General features: G+C 47.4%; 1 protein-coding gene across 1 annotated transcript in view; it reads left to right on the top strand.

The window, feature by feature from the left end:
* ASTN2 (astrotactin 2) overlaps positions 1-26,878 on the top strand; it is a 353,993-nt gene that overhangs the window by 293,681 nt on the left and 33,434 nt on the right. Inside the window, exon 20 of the mRNA XM_055720179.1 lies at positions 26,668-26,809. Coding sequence (XP_055576154.1) covers positions 26,668-26,809 — 142 coding nt within the window. The remainder of the gene's footprint in view (positions 1-26,667; positions 26,810-26,878) is intronic.

Raw genomic sequence — 26,878 nt, 5'->3', positions numbered from 1 at the left:
TTTCCTCCTTCCACTACCCATTCCTCATGTGGAAAGCCTGACATCCCTCCCCGGGTGTCTGCAAGCCGCAGGAGCCCCTCTTGGCTGCCCTGAACCCTGTATCGTGAACGTGCTCAGAAATAGCTCCAGCAGCACCTTTCTTAAATCATGTGTATTACATGCAGCCTCGATGTTCGTTGGGAGGCCACTGGAATGGCTGGGAGGGATTTACCAGGTCCAAATTCACTTGACAGAAAAACAAAATTCCAGCGTAATTTTAACCAGCTGTGGTGGGAGAGTGAAAGAGAGAGAGAGGCAAGGAGAAGGAAAGCTCAGTGTGTGGGGGGAGCTCACGGGAGGGGAGGTGGGAGAGGTGGTGCTGGGAACAGGCTGCATGGAGCAGCATTTGTGCAAAGAGGAGCCTGGGGAGGCCACCGCATTGTGGGCTGGTGGTGATGGGGACTCAGTGTCTGCCCTTCTTGGCTGTTGCCTCGTCGTTGTCATAGGAGATGACGCTGGTGCCTACGAGGCAGCGTTGGGGCTGCTTCAACCTGCTGAGCTCTTGTGCCTTCGCTGCTGTTCGCCTGGCTGGGTGGAGCGGGGGGGGGAGGGTCCCCTGCCAGACAGGACAAATCCACACTGTGTTCGTATCATCTTTGGTACCTCAGTGGAGAGCATGTACATGACGTTAAATATATTGCCTAAAAATTCAGTTGATGTTTAAAAAGAGAAAAAAAAAAAATCAAAGAGAAAAGTGCTACATGACTTCAGTATCTAGCTTTTATTTTTGTATTCTTTGGTATTATGGAATGAGGATGGCATGTCCTCCAAAGACGTATAGCAAACAAATACATTTAGTTTCAGTATGATTTTAATTTTATGTAAATATATATTTTTGTAGTCTAATGTATTTTATACATGTACATGTGTGTATTTCGTAGGTATAATTGAAACAATGCAATTTTAAATTAAATAAGAGCTACTTCTAAGTCTAACTTTGTGAGAATACATGTTCGTGATTTCAAAAGTTAGAGAACTTATGAAGAGGGTTTTTTTCAATAACCTGAAACATTTAAAGACATTTTTATTACATTTTATTATGTTTCCCATCCCGTTTCCATTTTAGACTGCATGTACCAAGTGAGTCAAACATCTGATGAATCTGGGGACTCCTGTTTGAACCCTATTGCTATGTAATAATTTTTCCAGATACATAAAACATAAGTACAGCTTCAAGCTCTTCAGCAAGCTGTCGATGAATAGTTCATTGAAACCAGGGAGATCTCAGGCATACACCAAGTTGTGCCCGTGTCAGGATTTTGCAGGACCAAGGCTATGTGTTATGATGCAGAAATGTTGCTAAAAATGAGCTCTTGTAGGACATAAATAGAGGAGAATATTCACACCATTTACAAGAAAAAGCCGCAGTGTTCATGCTGGCAAAAGTACCCAGCTGAGTGCTGTTCTGTGGGGAGGGACATCCTGCTCAGCTGAGAAGTTGTTCCTTGGAGATAAATGACCTGAGCATCCTGACCTTCCTGGTGATCATTTCTGTGGAAGCATAACAAGTATTTTTATTTTATTTTGGGTTACTTTAAAAAAAAAAAAGAGCAGTGCAGCATTGTATCACCATGCTTGTTTTTGGGAGGGCTTCTGTGTGCAGTGAACTTGATGCAGGCAAGAAATAAGGTGTGGTGGTGTTGTGGTGGTGTTGAGCTGGAGCAGGAGGGTCATGCAGCAAGGGCAGAAGGCTGGAGAAATCTACTTAATCTGTGCTGCACAAGAGCCTTTTGGGGGGCCACAGTCCTAGATATCCTACAACACGTTAGGGCAGCTGGTTCCTTGTTTCCCTGGTCTGCCCCCACAGCAGTGGTCTTCTGCTGCCCCAGTGCTGTTAGGGGACGCGTGGTCTGAGGCAGTGGCATGTGCCCATCTGCAAGTGTGGTAGTTGTGGCTGATGTTGTTAAAGCTTCTGAAAACCCCAGAAGACACTGCTTGTCCCACTGACTGTGTCCCCATAGTCCCCTTGACTACGTGCCTGCCCTACATTCTGTCTCAAATCCTTTCCACCTGGATATTACAGTTTTGTGAAGGCAATTGTATGCGATTGGGTATTGCATCTTCTGGAGATGGACATCTCTTCTATCCAGCTGCAGCCTGCAGATAGCTCTGTCCAAGCCATAACCATGGCCAGGTGGAAACTTGACAGAAATCAATCATGTCAAAGAGCATGCTTCCAGGTGGAAGGCAACGTTGTTAGGGTATGGTGGGGCAACCTTCAGTGTAGGTATCGCTCCCCATTTGTGTATTTATATGTTGACTGTTTTTGGACAGCCTGCTTCAAAAGAGGCAAGCGTTTGAAGGAGCTGTGTGACTGTTCCCAATGTCATCCTGGTAACAATGGTACCTCCTCTTCCTGAGATCCTAAAGGCTGCTTGTTCAATGTGGCTTGAGATCCCTGGGCGAAAGAGTGTTGCGTTAAAGGTGGTGGCATTTAGCACACAGCCTGAAAGGTGTCCTCTGGGCACACTTTCCCGAACAGCTCTGCTGCCCCAGGTAGCATCGAGCTGCCTGTTGACTGTTGCTTGTTCCCTGGACCCCAACACTCTCACTTCTCCTTGCAATGCATTACGTGGCTTCTGTCAGACCAGATGGCCCAACTAGGCTTCAAGCAATTGTTTTTTACCTCAGTATGCATGACTGACTTTGCCTCTGTCTGCTCCTTCATGGCTGGGAAAGTCACGAGTGAACTTGGTGGGCCTGGGGAGGGCAGCTTTGTCATACACAGGACTGTGCTACCTGCAGCAACGTCAGTTTGACTCAATCCTGTTGCATACCCAACAGGCCAGGAGCAGGGAGGCTGAGAAGTGGCAGCAAATGAGTCAGGATGTTGGATTTCCCATTGATTTCTGAGGTGCCCCTTTCCTCCGGCTGTCCTGGGGATGTTGACATCACTTCTGGACATGCTGCTCACTTAAGTAGGATTTAGTGTGAAACGATTGAGCTTAGATCTAACGTGTCTAGAAGGATCTGCCTTCCCCTGGGAGCATGGAGGTGTTGACTCTGATCGCTCAGTCCTGGGCTCTCACCCACGGATAATTACGTTTTTCCACGGATGATCCTGAAGGCCAAGTTCTGCTGGAGCAGGAGGACGTGCAGGTGGGCAGGAGTCAGCTCGTCACCTCGTGCTTTGTACAGCTGTTGCTGAAGCCACTTTTCAGTGTTCTGTCTGGGGAGGGTCAGAGGCAGGGAAAAGAAAACCTTCATGTAACTGTCCCTCCCTTCCCCATTCGGTAGCAGCAGTGAAATCCATGATCCATTCCTGTTGGCGCTGAGCTACCCTTGATGGCTTCTCGCAGGAGCACTCAGGACTTCAGCTCTGTCCAAGGGGTGATATTAACCAAAACACTTTGTGCTCAGCCCATAGTGATCCCTGGACTGGGAGCCAGGCTGCTGTGGTGACAGTTTCCCTTGAGATGCCTAAATCAATTAGACAGGGACACATCAACTCTGGTCTGTCAACTTTTTCCCCATTGCCCTCCCCCATCTCATCTAGCTGCATGTTCTGTGCGAGATACCTACCACTCCCAGCCGGTAATGACTTCCACATGGGGCTGGACCTTATGGACAAATCCCCTGTAACAATAGGAAATGTTCCTTGGTCTCTCATTGTGTCTGTCTTTGGGAAGGAGGAGAAGGCGTTGACGACAAGCCGAAGAGCTCTAATATTCCTCCCGGACAGCTGATTAATTCCATCCTCTGCATCCGCTCTGGACCATCCCGCCCCGCCCTGCGCCTTCTGCTTTTTATTGTTCTCTCCACCTGGCTCCCTCTGGCAAGGAAACCGATGGGATTTCGTGCCACGTGGAGCTCCAAATGGAAAACCCGGACAGCGAGAGCCTCTGCTCCCCCTGCGATCCAGGCCCAGTGGCTCTTGCTGGAGGGGGAGAGGCTGCGCCTTCCTCACAGCCAAGACCGAGCAGTGGAACGGGGATGCAGCATTCCTCCCCGGCACGTCTGCTCCCGCCTGGGAGAGATGAGACCCTGCCTTTTCCCACTCCTTCCCCCACCATCAGGATAGTTCTCTCTCTGCAGATAGCTTCAGGCTCACTCTCACTCTTGGAACATTCTTCCTACGTGTATGGGCACATTGCTGCTCAGAAATGGTCCAGGCTCCTACAGGGACGTGCCCACCCTTGACCTGAAAATTGCCTGCTCGTTGCATACTGCAAAGCCTCCTGTGCTTGTTCCTTCCCCTGCTTGTGTCGTTTGTTCACTCGCATGCTGACATAGCAAGGGCTTGTGATGTCTCCCACGCCCAGCTGTGGTCACACGTGCACGCAGGTTTGCACACTCGCTCACATGTGTCCCCTCGCTCTTTTGCCACAGCCTGGTTTTGTCTCGAGCCCTTGCCATTCCCTCACCAGGCGCATGCTCCAGCCTTGTTGCTCAGCTGTGATCCATGGAAGAGCGGGGAAAAGAGAGACAAGGGCATTTTGATTGTGATTATGGAGTTGATTTATTAGAATAATTTTAAAACACAAAGCCATCTGTGTGCCTCTTCCCTATCCAAGATTTATAAAAGACGAAACCATCCATCTGACCCCCAGCTCTCCCTCCCCTCCTCTTCCCTTGCCTCATCCTCGCCTTCCATTCTCCTCTGTGGCTCTCTTGCCAAAACACTTGCCCATACTTAATTCTCCTCCCAGAGAGACAATGCTTTGCATTCTTGTATGGGAAGCCAAAAAAAAGACAATTCTATTCTGTCTCCACTTTGCAGCTTGGTCTGCTAAGTTGCTTTCCCGAGAGTCTCTGTTTAAAACAAAAGAAGATAAAGGAAAAGACAAGTTGGTGCTGAAAGGTGCTGGAACATCATCGCGTGGGGGTAACGTTTTCATTCACTCCACATATCAAACAGCCACTGGCAGGCGGTCCCCAGGCAGAGCAAGTGGGACTGGAGCCTGTTCCAAAGGGCTCACCTTTAGGGCGGAACGACGCTTTTGGACTCCATCTCCCATTCTTCCTTTGCTCCCTTTTGAGGGCCTTGGCTCAAGCCCCAGTTTTTGAGGGTTGAGGTGTGCTGACAGATTCTCTGAGCAGGATGAGCTGGTGGCTGAAATCCAGAGCAGGAGGAGAGCCGAGGTCCAAGGTTTTCTGGAATGGCATTGTGACAGGCAGGAAGAGGCGCAGCCCTCCTCTTCCTCACTGCTCTGCTTGATGCCGGTCCAGCGTCCCTGGGGTGCTGACGTCAGAAGAGCTGTAATGATTTATGTCTCTTGAGGATTCACCTCTCCCTGCTGTGGCCAAGTCACTTCACCTCTCCATGCCTCCATTTTTTTCCAGATCTGCAATGTTTTAGGCATTTCTGTGGTCACCGGAAAAACTAAACCAGCGTCACCAACTGGTAGTCGAGGATTTTGACATTATAATGCTGTCGCCCTTCTCACGAGGCTGGAAGGTAGGGAGCAGTTCTAGAGCCCTAGAGCTCCTGTTTTAGGTAAAAAGAGAGCTAGAGGGAGCATTAGCACGCAGTTTGTGTGACCTAGAAGTGATCAAACTAAGTCTGAGATTATCTCATGCATGTTTAGCCTTTTCTTATTTACACATCAGGGAAGCATTTTCCTCAGTTTCAGCTAATTAATTTGTAGCCAGTGTACAGCATTCAAAATCGCAGTGACGGTGAGAGAAGGTCACGGGTGGTGGTGATCGTGCTCCCGAACAGCACTGTTTTGACTTTGATTTTATTTGTGTGTGCTTGGGTACAAACAAAACCTTTCTGGGTTTTGTAACCGTTCTTTTGAAGTTCATCTTTCCACGTAAATCTTATTTTTATGTTGTTAGTGATTCCCACATGAGATCTGACATTTGTTACTTGATACTGGCAGAGGAGAATGAAACCTATTAGTGAAGGCTCATGGGTTCAACAGGATCCTAGGGAATAAGAGCAGGGCTTGTGAAAAGACCTGAGGATTTAGTGTCACTGTCATCTGCTCGAGCTCTTGAATCTCTTTACTGACCCCTTTCTATCCACAGAATTGTCTGTCTTCAGTTTCCCTGGTTCCAGGTGTATATTCATCGAAGCTGATGACTTATCCACTTTGTTGTACACTAAATCACCCAAGTGCTGAGTGTCTTCCAGGACCTCTGCGTAATTCCCTTACGCCTGCTTAGGAAGGATAGGCATAACCTTATGTGTTTCTTTTGGAAAGAAGGAAGGAGAAGTTTTATTTCGAGCACAAAACTGCTCTGGTTAGTGTGGCACCTCTTTGCACCAAGGTCCCTCTTGCTCCTCTTCAAGAAAGACATCTCATAGAGGAAAGACATTACTCAGCTCTGGAATCCTAGGAAAGGGCTGGAAGTGATGGTCTTCAGGCCTAGAGCCAAATAACCCTGCTTAAGCCAGCTGTGACAAGGGTCTGACCAGCGGCCTTCCCAGAGCATCCACATCTGTGTTGAGAAGAAGGCCGTGAGAAGGCCTTAAAGATGACTCTCCAGTTTATGCATCCCAAAATGAGTAAGGACGGTGAACGGTCACATCTCATCGACTTTTATTCTTGGATCAGAACGCAAAGATCTCTGCTTGCTCCATGAATGCCGACTAAAGAAAAGGAATTTCCAGCCCGTATTCCCCATGCTCGCAGCTTCTCCCTTTTGATGTCTCTTGAACGTGATGTTCATCTTCAGTTCCTGTCCAGCACTGCTGTATCATGGTTTAAGCAGCTGCCACGTCCCACCCTCGAGGCAGCTGCGCCTCAGGGCTGCCTGGGGAGCACAGGGCTCCTCGCCCCGACTCTGTCCCGCTGCCTGGGCCAGACACTGCTCTGCACCATGGGCCACCTGCCTGGAGGGACGGGGCAGGACCATGCCAGCCCACCAGCCCGCCTTCCTTCATGCTTCGCAGTCTGGTGCAGCAATGCCTTTTCTCCTCATTTTTTTCCTTCCCTTTTTTAAATTTTTTTTTTTCATTTTTTTTTTCCTTTCCATTGGTTGTTTGGATTAAGGGGCCTTAAAGGGGCCAGACATTTTTTGTGTTCTCTCATACTCTATAAATAACCGGCACCTCTCCAGTGCTCGAACTCCACCCTTCAGATGCAGATTCCACTGTCTAGCTGCCACCACTCTGCATGGCCTTTCACACTCTTCCTTTCTATTTAATACAGAAATATTAGTAAAAAAACTTGCTGTCACCAATTCTCCAAGAGGAGGAGGGGGGGAAAGGGAGAGAGAGGTGGGAGGTGGGAGGGAAGGACACAACCAGCCAAAAAGAGTATCTGAAGGAATGTTCTTCTCCCTCCCAGGTTTACAGCAATGCCTTTCCACCCAGAGTCATCTGTTTTGTTTTCCTTTTCCCTCAGCCTGGAAGTGCTGCAGCATTATCATGTAATGTTGCTTAATGCGACCAAAGGCTTCAACAAGTCGCCTCACAGACCGCAAGCATAGCCCAGATTCCAAGGCAGCAATGCCTGCGGCGTCTAGTTAAAGCGGAGGACTTGCAGCCCTCTGTCTGTCCCATGAATGGTTGTTCGAGGTTTTGTTTTTTCCTTGTCTTTTTTTCTTCCCTGCATTCCCCCCCCCCCCCCCCCCAAGGGCATGCTGCCACCCAATCCAGGCAGGGATTTTGTAACCACACCAGCATATCTGGGAGGTATTTGTGGAATCTTTCAAGTGCTTGGGCAGTCCTCTGTGGTTTCCTTTGAGCAACTACCCACCCTGCCAGCTCCCACCATCCCTTCCCAAGCCCCCTGACATGCAACCGTTGCGCCATTCATACTGGAGTTTCACATGACAGTTGTCTCCTCCGGGTTTCTTTCTGTTCCTTCCTCCTGGTGTATTTTCTGATGCTGGTGAAGGATCAGAGGGTAGTAGCCAGGAAGATTGAAGCAGTCTTGAAGACCATGGAGCAGGCAGAGAATAAAGGACAAGCTCTTACCTACCAAGTGTCCCAGTCCAGTTTAGGGAGTGAGATGTAAGCCCTACTTGGTGCTAGATTCTGTTAAGAATTGGAGTGAGGATATGGGATGCTTTAGTGGATGAAGATCTGACTTTTTGCTCTACCTGAGATGTTATTCCACCAGTATTTTATCATGTCTTGTGTTTTTTTTCCTTAGCAACCATCTGTGGGGCAGGGGATCCTTGTTATTTCCACTTGGGGAAGGTGGAATTAAAGCACGTAGCCCTGGAGGTCGGGGTTGTCTTGGGCATTGCTGCTGGCCTGGTTGGTGCCCACTGGCCAGAGCGATGAGCTCCTTAGTCTGTGGGTGCAAGCTCCCATGTACTGATGTCCACGTGGCTCTGCAGGAGATGTGCTGGTGGGTTGTGTTGGCTGCGATTTTGATCAGAGTAGTTGGACTGGATGGATGGAAATGTGGACCTGTGGGGTGGCATCTCATGGTCCTCCTTTCCGGAGCTCAGCCCATGTCCACCTTTCAGTTGTGCTTCTTTGATGGGTGTGTACAGTAGAAAAATCTGACTATGAGAGTGGTTGTTTCCATGATGGTTTAGCTGTATCCTTAGGCCTGGACACATCCCTCATATTAACACCACCTGCTTAACCTGCATGGCCCAAGCCCCCGCAGTGGGTGGTGGAGCTGCACAGGTTTCCTTTATGGGAACTCCCTCTTCATGTCTTCATTAACAGTGTTTAGGTGTGAGGAATCACCATCAGGAGATACCCATACCTTCCTGTTGACTAAAGGAAGAACCTAACTAGATGCCTGCTTTGGAGAGGGCTAAAGGGAGGTAAATCCCAGCCAAAGGGATTTTATTGGCAGCCGGAGAGCTGCCCTGCTTTCTGCTTGCGTGCTGTGCCAGTGGGGTTACCTGCCGAGCAAATAACAGCATGTGGTTACTGTTACCACTTGCAATTAAAAAAATTAATAGAAGAGAAACCCCAGTGCACTAAAACAAGCAAAGCAGCGAGGCCTATTCATGCAGATTAGGTCCTAATTTGCCAAAAAGCATCTATATTGCTTTGTTACTGGATTTTGTTGTTGACTTTTACCTGTTTTTCCTTCATAAGAGCTGAATCCCACCCCGCAAAAGTCTCTGGTGTTCCCCAGTGCATTTCTGCAGGAGATGAGTGAAGGCCTTTAATTCAGGCCCTTCTCCACGCAGTGGGATCTCTCTGTGCCTTCACCTGCAGAGCCTTCTTCAGTACCCAGCACAGCATCGCCTGCAGCCCCCGTGCGCCCTCTGCCCTTTTGGCATTACTGTTGCATTAGCACTGAATACACACGTTGCCTCTCCGCTGGGCTGCAGCAGGCATCAGACAGTTGGGAAGTGTTAAGCAATATTTTTCCGTCCTTGAATAAGTAGTGACAAAAGCTATGGGTCTGCTTTCGGCTGGGGCACGCTCACCCACCCTTCGGGAGGGATGTGTATGTGGTGTGGTCCAGTGCAGGAGCTGAGAGGGGCTGAAGCATCCTGGGGAACTCGGAGAAACCAACCAACCTCCCAGAGGAGTGTGTGCAGACCAAGCGCTGCTGGCCCTGCAGTGCTGCCAAGTGGAATGAAACTTCCACAGGGGTGACAAAGCCGTGTCGTTAACGCAGTGTTCAACCCTCTCTGCCAAATGTTGAGTTGCTGCTCTGAACACTGGGGCTTCACAACAGAAGTAGTAAGTTGGTTTGGGGTTTTTGATATTATTTTTTTTAACATGAGGAAAACTATATTTTTTTGCAAACTGCCTTGTTGGAATTGGCTGGACTTGTTTTATCTGAAACTTTCCAAAAAAAATTCAGCCTGAGGCAGATACCCAGTGTGGAAAATTTCAACCCAAACAGTTAAAGTTTGGCAGTGTTGTAGAAGCTGAGCATACGGAAAGTGCAAAGCCAGCATGCTGGGGCCATGCTACCTGCTCTGCTTGTGTCTGTGGGTGTGTTTGCATTCGTGTCCTCTTCTTGAGTAACTGAGCATGGGTCTGGCCTCATGTAGAGATGCAGTAAGGGATAGAAACATCTATTCTATTCTGGGTTATGGGAGTCCACACGCTAACCAGAAAATCACTGTTCCTGGTGGGACCCTGCCCGGTCACCTTCACAGAGATGCTGCAGTGAATGAGCGGAAGAGCTGGTCGCACCTCCTGTGGTCGGGTGCTCTGCAGGGAGGACAGGTAACCTGAGTGAGGAGAGGCATCCTCTGCCTCTGGGCCCTCTTAGCAAACTGGGGGTGACACCAGCTGCTGGCAGGTGGGATTAACCCTTCAGAGCCCGAATCACAGATGGGTGCTCATATCCCAGTTGCACCCATACGTATCTGCTGTGCTGGCAAGAGGCTTCCAGCATGGGCACCGCCAGTCCACCCAAAAGTTGAGCAGTTGCTTTATGTTCCATCTGTAGTGTCGACATCACACAGAGCCATGTTTTGGCCTGGTGTCAGAGCAGGGTGGGCACTGGGGGGTGAGCGCCAGGGAGCCCTGCTTCTGTGGCAGCTGCTTCCCAAAACCCAGTGACCTTCCACCTCTGCCAGCCCCAACGCTCCTCTTACTCTGATCTTGCTGTTGGATTGAGAAAGGAGTTTGTGAGCCTGGTGGGATGGTGGTTGTGTTTTTAACGAAGCCTGCAGCCTTTTTGAGAAAGTGGCTAACCATGTAAGAGCCTCTGGATTTCTCAGTGGGGCAGCATGTGCTGGGTGTTTATTTCTTTCAGGTGACCTGTGATGGGGTGGGAGGAGGGACTCTACTCTCCCCTCTGCCTCCCCGCTCAATGCTCCTGTCTCAAAAAACCCAAATGTAACCTGGAACCAAGTGCCAAGCCTTCGGCTTTTCTTTTCCCTGCCCACCCGCCAGCATCCTCATGCAGATGCACACTGTTCCCGTCACAGAGCATCCTGCCACTCACCCCTGCCTGCCGCGTGGGGACCGCCACACGCGCTGGCTAACGTGTTACCGCCAGACAACCCGAGTGATGACTCTTCTTAATTAATCTGGCTTTCCTTCCCCCTCCTTCTTTTTTATTTCCGTCCCCAAAGTGTGGCAGAGAACACCAGGCGCTGTCAGACGCGTTGCGCAGGCAGGATGACATCAGCTCATTTCCTTTGGGATGGTGCTTTACAGTCCGGCTGAAATTTTTAGGGCCGGTTTTCATTAAAAGTGGCTTTTGAAAATGGTTAAGTAGTAATTTGCTAAATCAAGCCCCGAACTGCTCAGTTTAACAAATTATTACTTTTTTTTTTTTTTAAGAATATGCGTAAAGTGAAGCTCAGTTTAATGAAAAATGGCCAGGTTGGATCAGGCTGGATGCTAATTCCAGTTCTGTGTCGCCACTATCTTTGTCGTCATTGTTTAGTCATGTTCTCCTTTACATGTTAATTAAACTGATGTGTCAGTAAGTGTTATAAGTACAAAGTTGGGTAGTGTTTGGTTTTTTTGCTTTTGCAGTGTTGCTTTTGCAACATTTGTTTAGTTTTCTTTCAGTGCATAAAATATGAAAGGAACAAAGAACTCATGCACATTGTATCATGTAATTGGACAAATAACCAGATGTTAATTAATATATGAATATTGTTTTTATTTCCAATCGTCTGGCTGTGGTTTGAGCAAACCTATATCCCCCAGCTGTTGCTACATGAGACACAGTCAGAGCAAAAACAGAGCTAGTGTTCAGCTGCTCTGTTCCCAGAGCACAGACTATTACCCCAGCTGAAAGAGGAGATGCTTTTAGGATGTGCTGTCCCCAGACGTGACACAGCAGTGTGACAGTCTCCTTCTATCCAGTGGAGGGCAACAGGGGACACGCTCACCATCCTGTACCTCCCAACCAGTCTGGGGGGCCAGCAGCACTGGGGCTTTGGAGCCCTGCAGAAATGCACCCAGGTCTTTCCTCCTGGATCCCATAGCCCAGTGGGATTTCTGCTGCCAAGCAGTGGTTATTTGTACACCAGCTATGTGGCTCTTGGAGAAGGCCCTGGAGATTTTCAAAATTAAACTGGATAAAGGCCCAAGCAGCCATGCCTTGGCGTTGCAGTGGGCCCCACGGTGAAGAGGTTGGACTGCAGACTTTCTGAGACTCGCTAACAGCAAGGCAGGTGGTGGGCCACCACGTTCAGCCTTTTGCTATCAGGGGATTTGGTGCTTCTTTACTTCAACTGGAAGACCCTTTCTAAGCTGATCCAAGAATGTCCTTTCCTTTTCTCCAGCTCTCTTCCAGTGGCAACGTGTGGTCTTGCTGTGACCAGCCAGTGCGTCCATGCATTTCTCCTTTTCCTCCTTTGTTTCTATCTGCAGAAGTTCCTGCTAACAAAAGAACTATTTTAATGTCTGTCTTTAAGTTAGTTTGCATTTTTAAGCATTGAAATTCATTCTACTTCTATTACTATAGTCCTCAAGATCTTTTAATTTCTTTTGACTGATCCTCTGATCTCCTGTGTGGTAATAATGCATTCCACTTCATCGGTACTAAAATCACTGCTGTATTTCCAGTGAGAAATAAGATTGATTACATTGAGGAACTCTGCTAGTTATAACTCAGTTCCCATCACTCTCTTTCCAGCATACCCATTTTCATTTGTCCATTACTTAGTTCCTTAGCTGCTGTGTAATTCTTCTGCTAATTCCCATCTTTTCAAGCTTTCCTAATAATTACCCATGATGTGTCATGGTGCCTCTTGATACCTAGATAAATTAGATTGTATCATGCTTCTCATGTCTAGGGAATGAACTGTCTCATTGAAGAAATAAATCAGGCTCGTCTTACACAATTTACTAAACCTGGGGTTGCAGTTTATTCTCCTTGTCTCCATGTCTTTAATGATTCCTTCCTTTAAAAGGGGAAAAAAAAAATCTCTCTCCAACCTACACCTGTGCCTTGAATATCAGCAAGGAATGCTGAGCTATTCAACTTCTTTGACCCATCACGTGGTCCACAGATGCACTGACGTTCTCAAGGCATCCAATCTTCTGCTAAGTCAAGACGAAAGCCCATGACTTTCTCTAAATTGCTTGTGAACTCCCTGACACACTCTCTTTGTCTCTGTTTTTCCTTCTGTCCTCCCTCCCTGCCAGCAGCTGGCACAAGGAGAATAACAGTGGCATCTCCCGCATTGCTGTGGTCTGAGCAGGTTTCCCTCACATTATGTCTAAATAAATATTAATAAGAAAAATGGAATAAGAGCTCATTGACAAATTCGGCAAATATTTGCCTCTGCCTTCCCTTTCCAGCCACCTGGCTCCCGCAGGAAAGTTTTGCCCTTTCTCAGACCAGAGCATTCAGGAAACAAACATTTGGTTTATTTTCTTGGAGGAGGAGGAAAATGAAAATAGCATTATGGGGTCTGGAGCCCACATCTCACTTTGTGTGTGGCTGGAAGCAACTTCAAACTGCTAGCTTGAGCGATGGCTTTTGTCTGTGCCTTCAAGTGACAAGTTATCGCAGAACTGGCCAGGGTGGCCTTGGATGATGCCCACAATTTCACCTTGATGACCCAGAACGCTTTTCTGCACCCTTGGAGGGACTTTTTATCCAGAAAGTTCCCAGAAAAAAAAGAGACTGAGTCTTCAGGCCAATCTTTGCACTTGAAAAATTGAAACCTTGGTTTTAACAGCAGCAACAGGCAGAAGGAATAGAGAGAGAGAAAAGGAGGGATGGTAATGATGCTAGCTCCCTGGGGCATGTGGGTAGGCAGCCGTAGCCGTGGTTGCTAGCAGAGACCTGGAACAACGTCTTTGGAGACAAACTCCCATCTAGGAGGTGGCGTTTGTGCAAGGCTGCTCAAGGACTTGGTTGCAGGGCCACCCTGACTTTAAAAAAAAACAACACAAAAAAACCCAAACAAACAAACAAAAAAAACCAACAAAAAACCAAAACCACAAAAACTTTCCAAGGTCAACTCATTTTTGCTTGCTGGGATTTGGCTTCCAGCTTGAGCTGTGTCTGTGCTGGGGGACAAGAAGGCAAAATTGAGGAGATCAAGACCAGGCAGTTATGGTGTTGCAGTGCAGGTGTCCAGTGGACCCTGGCCTTTTTTTTTTGGGGGGTGTTTATATTTATTCCTGCTTTTTCTTTGGTTTCTGAATAGAAGAGGGGTTGGGGCTGGGGTAAACAAGCAGGGACAAGGAAAAACAAGATGATGGGAGGTATGACAGTGAGTCAGGAAATGACAATAAGTTAATTGTCACTCTGATTTCTCTGCTGGTTGGTTGGATGCCCTCTGGGAGGGAAAAGCCCATCAGGGGAATACATGGGGTTTGGGGCAGGGGATCCTGTAAAGTAAATGCTGCAAAAAAGCTGTTCTGGGGAACTACAAAATCCAGTGTCTGGGATGTTTTGTGGGTGTTTCTGTTGTGGTCATGTCTTCCTGCTCAGAGGAACTGCACTGCACCAAGCATGATCTAGAGCCAGGCTCTCAGCTGGTGCAAATTGCTTCATTCCCACTGGTGTCAGCGGAGCTGCTGTGGCTTGTATCAGCAGAGGCTTCGGCTTTGTCGCTGACACAGCTCTCTGTGTCTCTGCTCTTTCCTCTGAGGAAATGATCTCTTGGTGTGGCCTTGCAGAGGTACAGCAGAAACAATACTTTAATCACTTCTAGTAATTCTCTGTGACAGAAGTATGGGGCTGTAGAAGGTACTGAGTTTAATTTAACAGCAAGCTGCTGGAGAAAACAAGCAGGAACACCCAAAACGCAAAAGCTTCTTCAGAGCAATAGTAGAGGTAATTCCTTAGTCCATAGTTGTAAAGATCTTCTGCCTTCAGGTTACAGCCAAGTTCAAAGCCACTGACAGGCAGCTCAAAGTGTTTAGGAGGTTCCTGCTGTGCAGAATTTGGGAGTGTTGTTGCAGGGTTTTGGGGCTGATGTGCACAGCTGTTCACCCTGGGGGTGCTTGGGAGTACCGGGGGGTGCACAGGTGCCCATCAGAAGTGGTAGAGTGGACCTGCCTGTGGGCTGCTGGGGTTTGCTGTTGTTCACAAGCTCTGTGTCAGGCAGTGGATTTTTCCTGGGTGGAATTAGCTAACTGTTTAACTGTTGGTCAAGAGGACTCAGTCTCCCCTGCCCAAACTGGGTTAAAAGGCTGAAGAAGCAGAAGGACCTGCAGCAGAGCTGAGATCTAACTGGGTGAGCAGCCAGCTCTGCCTCCAGGGCGGCGCGAAGGTTGGTTCTGAAACAGCTGGTGTGGGAGACTGGGGTTCAGGTAGCTCTTTGCCCATAATTCCATCCACAACTCATTGCAACTGGCCTCCGTGATCCCAAGCAAAGGTTAAGGATGCAGTTTCACTGCTGAGGAGGAACCACCTCTCCATCAGCTCAGTGCAGAGGCTGGCACAGGGCAAGACATTTGCCATGTCCCATTGGGACTGACCCTAACCCACAGCTATGTGCAGGAGTTGGGTGTGAAGGCTGCCTACCTTCCTCCAGAGCAAGAACTGGTGGCGTTCACACCATAGGCCATCTTCTGGGTGCCCGCCTTCAGGTTGTCTCTGATCGCTGCCAGCAGAGAGCTGCCTTTCAGCCAGGTGCATCCTTGCCCAGTGCCTGGCCATGGCTGCATGGAGCCGAGCTCCCCGCAGCTCCTCCAGCCCAGCTGCGGCTGCCTCCCTCTGTGGGGCTTGGCTCCAGGTGTTCGCTGGGCAGAAAGCGGACAAAAATTGTTCCTGGGATACCACGTGGTGGTGTTCCTTAGTCCTCCAAGGATGGAGCAGCGGATCCCGCCGTTCCTTTAACGAGACTGGCTAATTATTTATTACAAAGGAGTTTGCAGGAATCTGGAGTGGAAACTACTCCCCAGGACAGCTAACTCACACCTAAGCACGCCAGGCGGCTTTCAGAGCAGAGCACATGCCGGAGCAATCAGACCTGCTGCTGGGAGGCTCGCAGGAGTGGGACCAAGGCTGTTTTATACATATGTGTGTGAGTGGGTATATATATAGGAGTATAAAAAGTGCATTTCTCTGTGTGTGTGTGTATATTTTACTATGTTAAGCTATAAACTGTATGGGTTAGGTATGAATTAGAACCTTATAAAATGTGTTTACTCATTCTGTGTAACTCAAAGCGGGGATTAAACAGTAGGAAAAACTGACCGGGAGAATTTTCCAAGCAAAAAGTTTTACAGCTCTCATTGTGAACTTCAGAGGGAGGATTTTTTTTTTTTTTTTTTTTTTTTTTTTTTTACTTAGGATTTTTTCAGGGCAAGTTTTTTGTGTTTGAATTTTTATGGTTATTAGATAAAAGGAGCGGGGGGACAGCCGAGGAGGAAAGATGAATGGAGGAATAGCAGGAGAGCATTCTGGCAGGCAGAACTCTCCCCAGGCACCTGAGTCTCATCCTCCTCTTCACCTCTTGTGACAATGTGTTTTCTGTGCCAGTGGCATCCAGGAGGGCCTCCCCACGGCACGCCGTGCTCCTAAGCAGGCCCTGCTTTTCTCATCTCATTGAAGGCATCTTTTATAGGGAAAACAGAGTGCCATAATGCTGCTGAATTTAAAGGGGATGGGTGTGGGAAAGGAGTGGTCGAAGCAGCAGCAGCAGGGAGGTGAGGCTCTGCTGAGCATCTCAGGGAGGGGAAGAAGAGAGGGAGGAGCAGGGTATGGAGGTGGATTGGTGTCTTACAGCCTTTTTGCCTTCTTCTCATAAAGAAAGTCTGAACAAAGCACTAAAGGAATAAATCTCGCCACTGTCAAGTGAGTCATGCTGGGTCAGTTCTAGCAGTGATGTTCGATAAAAAACAGGGTGCATGCAACCCGGAACAGTTTAGTTTCTTATTTCTTTCACTTCTTTGACACAACTTTTTTTCTGTGCCCTCTTTTCGTTCTCTTCTACCTTCTAGTTCTTGCTGGCTTGGTGAATCATCTCTGCCTTCAGGACTGGTGACCCTTGTGCAGCAGAGCCTGACTCACTGTTCTCTACATGTTATTTCCACAGCCTTAGGAAGGTTGGGTTTTGGTTGTTGGGGTTTGGGTTGGTTTTGGTGTTTTGTTTTGGTTTTGGTTTTTTTTTCCACTTTATGAACATTTTCCAGGAGATTGGGGGAAGGGAGGGGAGAAGAGAAACCTGAGAGAGTTCATTGTTTGGGTAATTTTTCCTACTGCTAAATGTCAACATCCTACGCTTGATGCTTAGGATAGGGAGTAGTGGGGCTTCTGTTCCAGGCTTTGCAAGGGGTGGAAGAGACTCACCTTATCTCTCTGGCATGGCCCAAACAATGTTTGGGTTCTATTTATGGATTTGAAGAAAAGAGGGAAGTGATAACCTTACTATATGAGCTCCAGTCTGGCTACCTGGCACTGGCTTCCCTCGTCAGCACGGATCCTGGAACAGCCCTGGAATCCATTTACCACTTGGCTTAATCCTGCTCTGTTCGTTCTGGGAATCTGTCTTTTGTCGTCTGAGTGGTCAGATGTTGCACAGTCGCTGGTGATGACGTGTCTTCAACTAACTATTCTAGACTGATCGGTGATCCTGGGGGTGGGAAACGTGCCCAGATACCTTGCTTTGCCAAGGACATCTAGGAGTCAAACAACTGTTCCCACCATAGAGGGCCTTTGGTGAGATGGGTTCCCAGGGGACGTTGTCCATCAGAGCTGTCCTGGCTATTAACAACTCCCCTTTCCTGTGGATGCCAGGATTGATTTCTCTTGGTTTCTGGGAAACGTGACTTAAAATTCAGAGCAGAAGGCTCTTCCATGCCAGCATCCTGCTGTGTGTGTATGGCAGGTATCCTCAGTGCCTGGAGTTTGTAAAAAACAGTTTAATAGTCTTTCAGAAATTAAAGCCAGCTATTAGTGCTTAGAGATCTGGGCTGGGGCTCTGGATTACAGCCTCAAATTTGCCTTTTGCCTGCTATCTTGAAAAAGCAATTTCCTTTCTTTGCATCCATGCTCCTTTGCCTGCCGTGACGCAGGTATATATATTGTAACAGAGCTTGTGTCTTGGCTGAGGGACTTAAATGCTGCCACATCGTCAGATATATTAGTGGCCTTTCCGAAATGCATTGAAGTCTCTGGGCGTCGAGAACCTTGTTGACACATGTTTTGTCCTCAAGGAAAAAAAAAATCAGCTCAATTTACAAATTAGAAATTGTATTCTGTTCTTGTGTGCAATGGGATTGTGCAGTGATGTGGGAGATCCTGTCTCACCTTGTCATCTCAGGGGACAAGACAGTGATTGCTGATATGATGGTGGATGCTGAAGTAGACTCCTCATGGCCAAGAGGTTCCCAGCTCTTTCTCCTCTTCACTGATTTGTGTCTTTTAATGAATCAAAATTGTGTCCCTGCTCACAGCAGAGGGGGTGGAACTAGGTGGTCTCTAAGGTCCCTTCCAACCCAAACCATTCTGTGGTTCTATGAAAATGGTAAAGAAAAACGTTAACTTCATTATGAGGAAATCAATAAGTGAATGATTCGTTAGCTGTGTTAAGCAAGCTGTTGTGAATATACTCTAGTAACCCAGGTAATTCCTTGTTCAAGAGCTGATGTCAACTCTTGCATAAGTTAGACTTGACTGAGTGGGGTTTTTTCTAGCTTTCTGAGTTTGGTCAGATCATTGCTGCTTTATCATATTTGGCTTCTCTCGTGATACCTGATTGTATAAATGGTGAGTTATAAAAAGAGGCATAGTCAAATGACATGCCTGTCTGAATCTGAGGTAACTGAACATATCTACAAAAACATTTAGAACTCGTTGTGTTTGCACTTGTTTTAACCTTGGTCCTGCAAGCATGTACATTAGTTTATCTGGCACACGAGTGTAATGGAACTCACATGAATAAAGCTAAACATGTGTAAATGTTTGCAAGATATGGGTCAATAATTCTTTGGAAAGCATAGCAAACCAGCTCTATTTTCTTATGCAGTGGTATTCTCCTATCTGTCTTAGACAAGTGATCTGAAATATCTGTAATAATCATTACGGTGTAGTTGCTCCAAATAGCTCACAGCCAGGATGCAGCGACTCAGCTAGTGTAAATTGTTATTGTTCCATTGACTTCAAGGGAGCTACAGGAGATTTTATGAACTGAGGATCTGCCCCCACATTCTCAAATGTCCAAAATTGCATATTTAGGCCAAATAAGAGGTCTGCTTCCATGTGGGTGTCTCCATCAGGACTAATTTTTTCTAAGCGTTTGTTGGCTAACAGGCTGCAGATTTGTTTGCAGTTGTGTGTGCTGAGCCTTTTGGAATATACTGGTCCAAAGTCTTATCACTAATTCATCAGCATCTATGCACGTTACCTCTATTAAAAATAAATGGGACAAAAAAAAATAATATATTTTTTAAACTGGTTGCTACTAAAGGCAGTGGTTTGGTCCAACTTTCCAGCACTGAGCCATGAAATGTAAGAAGGGACTGGGATCAGGGTCAGGCAACAGTGGCAATATAGAAGATACTGGCTGGATCTAAGAAGCCAAAAAACACTTTCCCTGTAAGCGCAAGGAAGAAGTGAAGCACAAACCGGATGATGGTTTTTCAGCATAGGTTTACATTAATTTGATTCGATAAATCGCCCAAGATAAATGTGGTTTTAGCATTTAATTGCATACTGAGTTACTTTCTAGGAAATGTTCTTCCCCACTCCTGCTAGCCTGATATTTGCATGTGTGTGTAAGGCTTGATCTGCAGTGGGTGCAAGTCAGCGAGTGGAGTTCTGTGGGTCGTTAAACCACTGGAGTATCTGGTCATAAAGAGCTGAAAATAAATGAGAGACTGCTCAGCAGAGCTGGAAATGAAGGACCCGACCCAGCTGTTTGGCAGGTCTCCCCTGCTTTCTTCGTAGACCATGTACTGGGCAGCTTAGGAGGCTCGTGTGCTACTGTAAGTCAAGCATTGTGGGTACATCACTAGAGCCCGCTTGGACTGGCCAGAGTCAACTTGTCATTGATTTTTTTTTTTTTTTTTTTTAAGGAAGGATCCCAGGATTTTTTCTCTGACATGTCTCACGGTGGAAGTTGTTCCCCTTCAGGTTTAGTTCTCTTAATCCCAGCAGAAGATGAAACATCCCAGTACTCTGGACTGATGGAGCCCAGGTCCTTGGTGCCATCTTTACATCCAAAATTTGGGAGTCATTTTCAGACAGTAGCTCGTTCTCCTAGGAACTGCAAGAGTAGATTTGTGCGTTTAAGAGGAAAGAGGTTATGATACAGGTTTTGTTGCCATCTCAGAACTACCTGACATACCAGTTTATGCTGTAGAAGAGTGCTTTGGGGCTGTAGCAGGGCTGGTGGGATTTCTGGTGAACATAAGGCTCTGTGCAGCCCCTGGATCTGCTACAGACTGCTGACTGCTGGCCTTGGGGACCACCACATGGTCTGGATCACTGGTGTGTTGTTTAAAAATCTCTAATTTAAAAGAAGCTACAAATGAAAGGAAAGCAATAATGAGGGTGGGGTCTAGACCTGTGGTGATGAGAGCGAGAACTAGACTTGTGGCGATGGACAAAATCTTCTGCCAGACAAGAAGTATCTGAGGACAAAGCTCATGTCTTTGCTTTGTGTCTGCACAACTCCCAGCACAAATAGGTTCCCGCTTTGCCTTGAAAGCAAGTAACTATTTTAACATGCTGCAGAGCCCAAAAAAACCTTCAAGGGAATAGACAAATTCACTTGGACTCTCCACCATGCTAATGTGAATACGTGGCTTTGAGATTGGAACTGGCTCATGCCTAGATGGCTCCAAGCACAGCAGAGTCAGCTTGTGTCTGGCTGTGGTTGACCCTTAGCAACCCAGTGAACCTTGAGAAATACTGGAGGGCTCGTAGCACAGAATGAAATGCATTAATTCTCACTTTCCTCCAGCAGCATACTGCCTTGGGGGAGATGGAGGAGGTGATGTGTTTTTATATGAGTTGAAGCAGTTTTTCTGAGATCTTAGATACTGACTGTGAAAGAACTGTGATAAGCAGTCTGTGGAGAGTTCAGGTGAAGGAGTCCTGCTGGTGACCCTGAAAGAGTTCGCTCATGATTAGCCTTGTGCATCATGTTTTTAGAACATTGTAGCTCATCCAAATTAAGACCATTTCCTTTTGTTTGACTGCCTGTCTTGATAAGAACAGTGCAAGAAAGCCCATCCTTCAGTTCCATGTGGTCACTCTGTATACAGCAAGTTCTAGCCCTGGAGAGCACCAGCAAAGCCATTTGAGGGACTTTGGTGGCACTGGAATGCAACTTTTGCTCTTAGCTCAGCTAAAGCATTGCTCCTTTAGTTTTAGCGATCTACAAATGCGGTCTTCCACCAGCAGCAGGGAACAGGGAAGCCCAGAGGAGATCTCTTCGTCATTATTAATGTGTCTAGTAGCATACAGACAGAGGAAGCAAATTCCCTTAGAATTCATAACTTAGGCAAGGTGAAGTCGTTCGCAGAAGTACTGCAATCTGCACCTTTGTACAAGTTGGCAAGTGAGCCAGGAACTGTGCCCAAAGTTGCAGAGCACATTCACTGGCTTTTCTGTTTTAGCCTAGACAACCCGTACCCAGCCAGAGGGATTCCCAATGGATGTGTCTTTGAGAAAAGTCACGAGAAAGAAATTATTTCAGAGGCTGCAGGCTTTTTGGGCACGGGGCTTAGGCTCCCATCTAACGCGAGAGGCTGGCATGCATGGATGCTCCCAGAATGTGGACAGAAGATTTTTTAGTAATGACTAGGCCTTTTTATTTCTTTTATAATCTGGCAAGCCATGTAGGGAAGGAGGTTTTGACATCCTTCCACCAGGATCAGTAGGGACAGTTTGCTTTTAATGATCTAGGCAGCAAGACAGACCATCTGCTGATGTAAATCGGAACAGCTCCGTCGCCTAAAGTTATGTTACAGTAATTTAAATCAGCCCATCATCTTCAGGACAAACCACCTTTCGCTGCCTTCCCCCACTAAGCACCAGATCCAAAGCACGTTAAACCCAGATACAACCTCGTTGTGGAGGAACCACCCTGCAAGCCTGTGCTGCCCATCTACCCATCCAAAATCCCAGCCCAAGCCTTCTGCTCACAGCCCTCCTCTGAACCTCCCCTCCCCAGAGGCAGAGCCCTGGAGGAAGATGGAATGAGGACCCCCAAAAGGTGACAAACCTGGAGGGCTGAGCATGCCATTTGTTTCCTCATTTCAGGAACCAAAACCTGGCAAGAGCAAAGTGGACTAAGGTCTCTTTTTCCATCTGCTTTACTGGCATTGCTCCGGAGGTCACTGCCGGGGATTGAGGTCCTCGCTGGGCCCCATCTGCCTTCCCCGGGCTCCCTCATGTATGCCCACTTGGGCCTCTGACATTCTACTCTGTTTTTCTTTCCTTGAAAATGGATCGGGAATTGGGAGCCGCTGTGCAGGAACGCGCCTGTTCCCCATTACAGCTCCACCGGGGCTGTAACACGATCGTGCCTGCTCCGTACCCACACAGATATTTATTTATCCATACAGGCTTTCTCCTTGTTTTCATTAAGTTAGGCAGAAAAGGTTAATCTTTCTTCTGCTAAAGCTTCAAAACCAACCAAGCTAAATAAAATATGATTTCTTTCATTTCTTTTCTAAAGGACACTCTCTCTCTTCACCCCCCCACGCACCACCCCCCCTCGCCTTAAGTACCAGAATGAGGTCACAGTCAGAGATGCCACAAGAGTAAATTGAAAACAGGTTGAAAAAAAGCAAAAGGGAGAAAGACGGAGGGAGAAAACGACAAACAGAAGAAAGTGGCTGGTAATGTTGCAGGGTTGGTTTCATCCAGTCTAGTAAAGAAGCTGTCAAGACAGAGATGGTGGTGCCTTCCTGCTTTGCCCTTTGTGCTCTTTCTAGGAATCTCAAAGGTGAATCACAGCAGGGAGGTCTCCTCTCATCTTCATTTCCACCATGGTTTGCGCCGCCTGGGTTTTGTCTGTACTGCTCTCAGCACAGGGACATGGGCTGAAGGTGGGGGAATGCTGGTGAGGGTCCCAGAGCTTCCTTGTGCTCCTCTAACCTCCCGGAGGCTCCTGGCCTCGCTCTCTTGTTTAGACTGGTTGAATTCAACACTGTAACTGTTGTTGTCTTCGGTGGGATGGTTGATAGGTGATTCATCCTGCCTGCCGCCCGCAACTGCTGGGCGCTGGCACAGGTCGCGGTGGAAGGACTGAGGCAGACTAAGACTGTTGAATGCTGCGAGCGAGCGGTCTGAGTCTGCTCCCATCCATTTTTGTTCCTCAGTCCCCATTCCTGCCTGTTTGAGCTTCCTGCTACTAGAAATGTGCTTGCTCGAGAGCAGATTACCAGCTCAGCCTTGCAGAGAAGCAGCTGAGTTGGGGCTTTCCCACCCCTCAAGTTGAGTTCCCAGGTGGCCATCCCAAAGCCATCACCGGTGGGGTGACCTATATACTTTGCTGTTGCCAGAAGTTTGCGATGTTCACAAAATGGGGCTAACGCCTTGGCAAGCTCCAAGCATGCTGTTATTTTCCTCTGGTTTAGGGAGAGCTCTGACTCACTGCAACACCAGGATCAGTATAAGATACATGTTTATAAAAACTAAAAAGAGGAGGTTTTCCCAACTCCACAGCTGTGTCTGTGGGAGAGGATGAGGTGGTAGGGAGCGGTTGCCCTGGAGAGGGAAGGAAAATGCCACCTGGAGGGAGCTGCATCTCCCTGACGGTCATTAGTAGAGCAGAGATCAATTTGCAGAAGCTGCCTGGGGAACCGAACGGTTTGGGCCAGACCAGTCCCGGGAAGGCTGTTGTGTGGAAACGAGGGGGAAAAAGAGTCTTGCAGGGATTTGGCGTACAGGTAGGAGGATCAGCATCCCATTGCTGAGCACAATTGCTCCGTTACCTGTAATCAGTGTGCAGCAAGTAGCGTCTTTTGCTCTGTGCACAGCACTTAGCATGGTCATGTTGAGCTCCGGTCTGGATTTTTTTACTACTGAGAAGTGAACACAGGTGAGGCATCCTCACAGGATCTGGTCATTTGTCCTTGATATCTGTAACAGCTTATTGCTTTATTTAGCATGACATCAATTATTTATTACTATTAATGAAGGACACAGATGGCTGTCTGGTCAATAAAATATCTCCTACTCCACAGAGATGATCTACTTAGCTATCATTTACTCTGAAGAGAACCTTTGGATTCTTTCTGAAATTTAATAATGCGAGCAAAGATACTACAGCAATCTAGAAGGTTTGTGCTTCAGGGCTGCTTTGGGAGGCTGAAATCCTTCTTGATATTTGCTGGCAGGGTGTGCGAGAACACAGGTTCAGACAGGAAAGAGAAGCCCCTTTGCTTTCCATCACAAGCTACTTATCCATATAATCCCTTTTATAAAGTGATCAAACTCCTTTTAAAAAGATAGTTAGGTTATTTGCCCTTCTCAAGAGTAGACCGTTTGTTCATACCCAATTTACTTTCTCTTGCCATTACTGTCCATTAGCCTAAATATTTCTTTTCCATCTGAGTGCCTGCCCTGTTGATGTATTCAGAGTCATGTGTCTCTGCTTTGCCTTTTTACGGCTCTGCTTGTATGGTAAACTTGCACTTTTTGTTATTTCCCTGTGAAGCCTTCTCTCCTGCTTTCCCCATGCCTTGTTCTTAAGCACAGGTGAGCAGCACTACGCAGTGAGCTCTCACCTTGTGCAGTTAGGTCAGTATTCCTCTGTTGCTACAACATCCCAAGGCACTTTTCCGTGGTAGGGCAGCATTAGTGGTCCATCGGCCTCTTGCAATGCCAGCAAGTGCACCTGTTGCCTTAGCTGCATTCCACTGACAACATCCTAGTCTAGGGAAAAAAGTTGTTTCCTGGTCCTAGAGAAGGACATTTCATTTCAGCTGCTCTCAGAGCATTGCAGACTGAACAGTCTCTCTGACTTCCTGTGTGCAAGATGAACAAATAAAGCTGCCGTGTGCTGTGCCTCACCCAGGGGATGGCACAGAAACAACTCGCTGTTCACTGCCGTTTGACAGCCTGGGGTAGTTGGTGTGTCCCTTACCCCACCCCATCTTTGCTCTATGGTCCATGCAGTCTGGCACCACCAGCGACCTCACTGCAGCTTACACAGGTGCAGAAAGACTCCCGGTCTGTGGGCTGTGGTTTCAGCACCTTTGCTAGCATCTGTTTTGCTATTTTCATAACGACCTCCTTGCTTTTGTTTGATTGTAGCAAGGCCAACAAGACAGGAAAGTTCCCCAGAGGCTCAGGATTGAACACAAAGCACCCTCCCCCTGCAGGGATTTTATTGCAAGGGGTTTGGCTTAACCCACGTTGGCAGACCCCAAGAGCTTAGTTTCCCCCATGCAGGGGGACAGCAGTGCACCCCACAACCTAGGCAGGGCTGATCCATGACAACCCAGAGCATCATGTGATGCGTTTGGAAATGAGCAATAGGGTTGGTGTGTTCGTTTAAACCGTAAATCTAGAGCTAAGGGGCTTGCTCAAAGCCACTCAGCGCTCATGACTTCCAAGCAGGGATTTTCCTGCTGCCAACCCAACATGCCCGTGGAGTTGGCTTGTGCACTGGTACGGACCCGGGGCTGGGAACTGGGTTAAATTGCAGAGACCAGTGACAGAGCTGCCTGAAAAAAGTTTGGAAAGAACGAGTTGTGCTGGGAGCATTAAAATGAATAATTAAGGCTTGGATTCCTTTAGGGAGGAAAAGTATTTATTGCTGCTCTTTTCTCTAGCCAAGGGGGACATTTGTTACTGAGTTGTGTATTTTGAGACAAGACGCAAATGTGAGTTGGGGGGGCTAGGGAGGAGGAATTTTTTTTCTTTTACCTGGGTAATCTGGCTGCACAGTGAGACATTCTGGGCTGCTCATACCACTGGGTTCTTTCTTACGGTCTATACCAAGAACCTAGACTTGTGCTTCATTTCAGTAGCCATCAGTCACTTTTGCTTTTAGAAAAATAAAGTGCTGAGAAGGGAATTCTCCTCCTCCCTCTGCTGTGGTGTCTTGACATTTACACATGCACAAGGTAGCCGGCAGAGCAATCTGTGGGTCCAGGTTTGCTTATCCCAGCACAACTCTATCAGCTGCAGCAGCCCTTTGATTCCCATCAGTGGGAATGGGGGCACAACCAGGGCAGCTGCTCTGGTTTTTTTACAGCTTGGTACCTTGGGCTTTCAGTTACATTGATGTAAAATGGGAATTGAATGCAATGAGCATTCCTGCCCACTGCAAGGAGACAGGTTGCATGGCAGTAGATAATCATGCCCGGAAAGATTAATAAATGGAGTGTTTTCAGTTTTAGCTGGTTTACGATCTAAGTGTTTAATAAGCTTTATAAACTAGAAGACACACACCACCACCCCCCCAAAAAAATGAAAGTTTTTCAGCATTTTTAATCAGTATTTTTTTTCATTTCAATGCTTGTAAAGGGTCGAGTGTTCTTCAGCACAGCTGAAGGAGCTCCAGTCAGAGCTCCAGGAGATGGCAGAGTGCACCTCAACAAAGCTACTGATATTCATTGAATAAAAATAATAAAAAAAAAACCAAAACAAAACATACATGCACGCACCTCGAGCACATTGAGAGCAATTCTATCCAAGCTCTGAAAATGTCTTCTTTCCTGATAATCTAACATAGCAGAAACACATTTTGCTGTGACAACAGCTGGTGGCCCAGTTGTGTTTGCTACTTGCTTTGTCCATAGACTATATTCTCCACGGGGACTTGGGGCCATTCCTACCAGCCACAGCTAGAGTTCGTTGATTGCCTGTCCTGTGTAGAGCTGTTCCTACAGTGTTTTTTAAATAGTCAGCAGTAATTTTGCACCTGTATTGATGTTTTGGTCTTGCTCATCTCTTTGCTCTCCAGGAGAATCCTTGAGCTTTGCGGATGATTTGCTTTCTGGCCTTGCAACATCCTGTGTGGCAGCGGGTAGGAGCCATGGAGATGTCCCTGAAACCAGCCTCTACTCAGTCATTTTCAAGTGCCTGGAACCAGATGGTCTGTACAAGTAAGGAGAGGCATGTGGGGAGGGTCTGGGGGCAAGGAGGCTTTTCCGATGCTATTATTTGATTGTTAC

Source organism: Falco cherrug, chromosome 9 (genome assembly GCF_023634085.1).
Source record: "Falco cherrug isolate bFalChe1 chromosome 9, bFalChe1.pri, whole genome shotgun sequence".
NCBI lineage: Eukaryota > Metazoa > Chordata > Aves > Falconiformes > Falconidae > Falco > Falco cherrug.
This window is presented reverse-complemented; position numbering and strand designations above follow the sequence as displayed.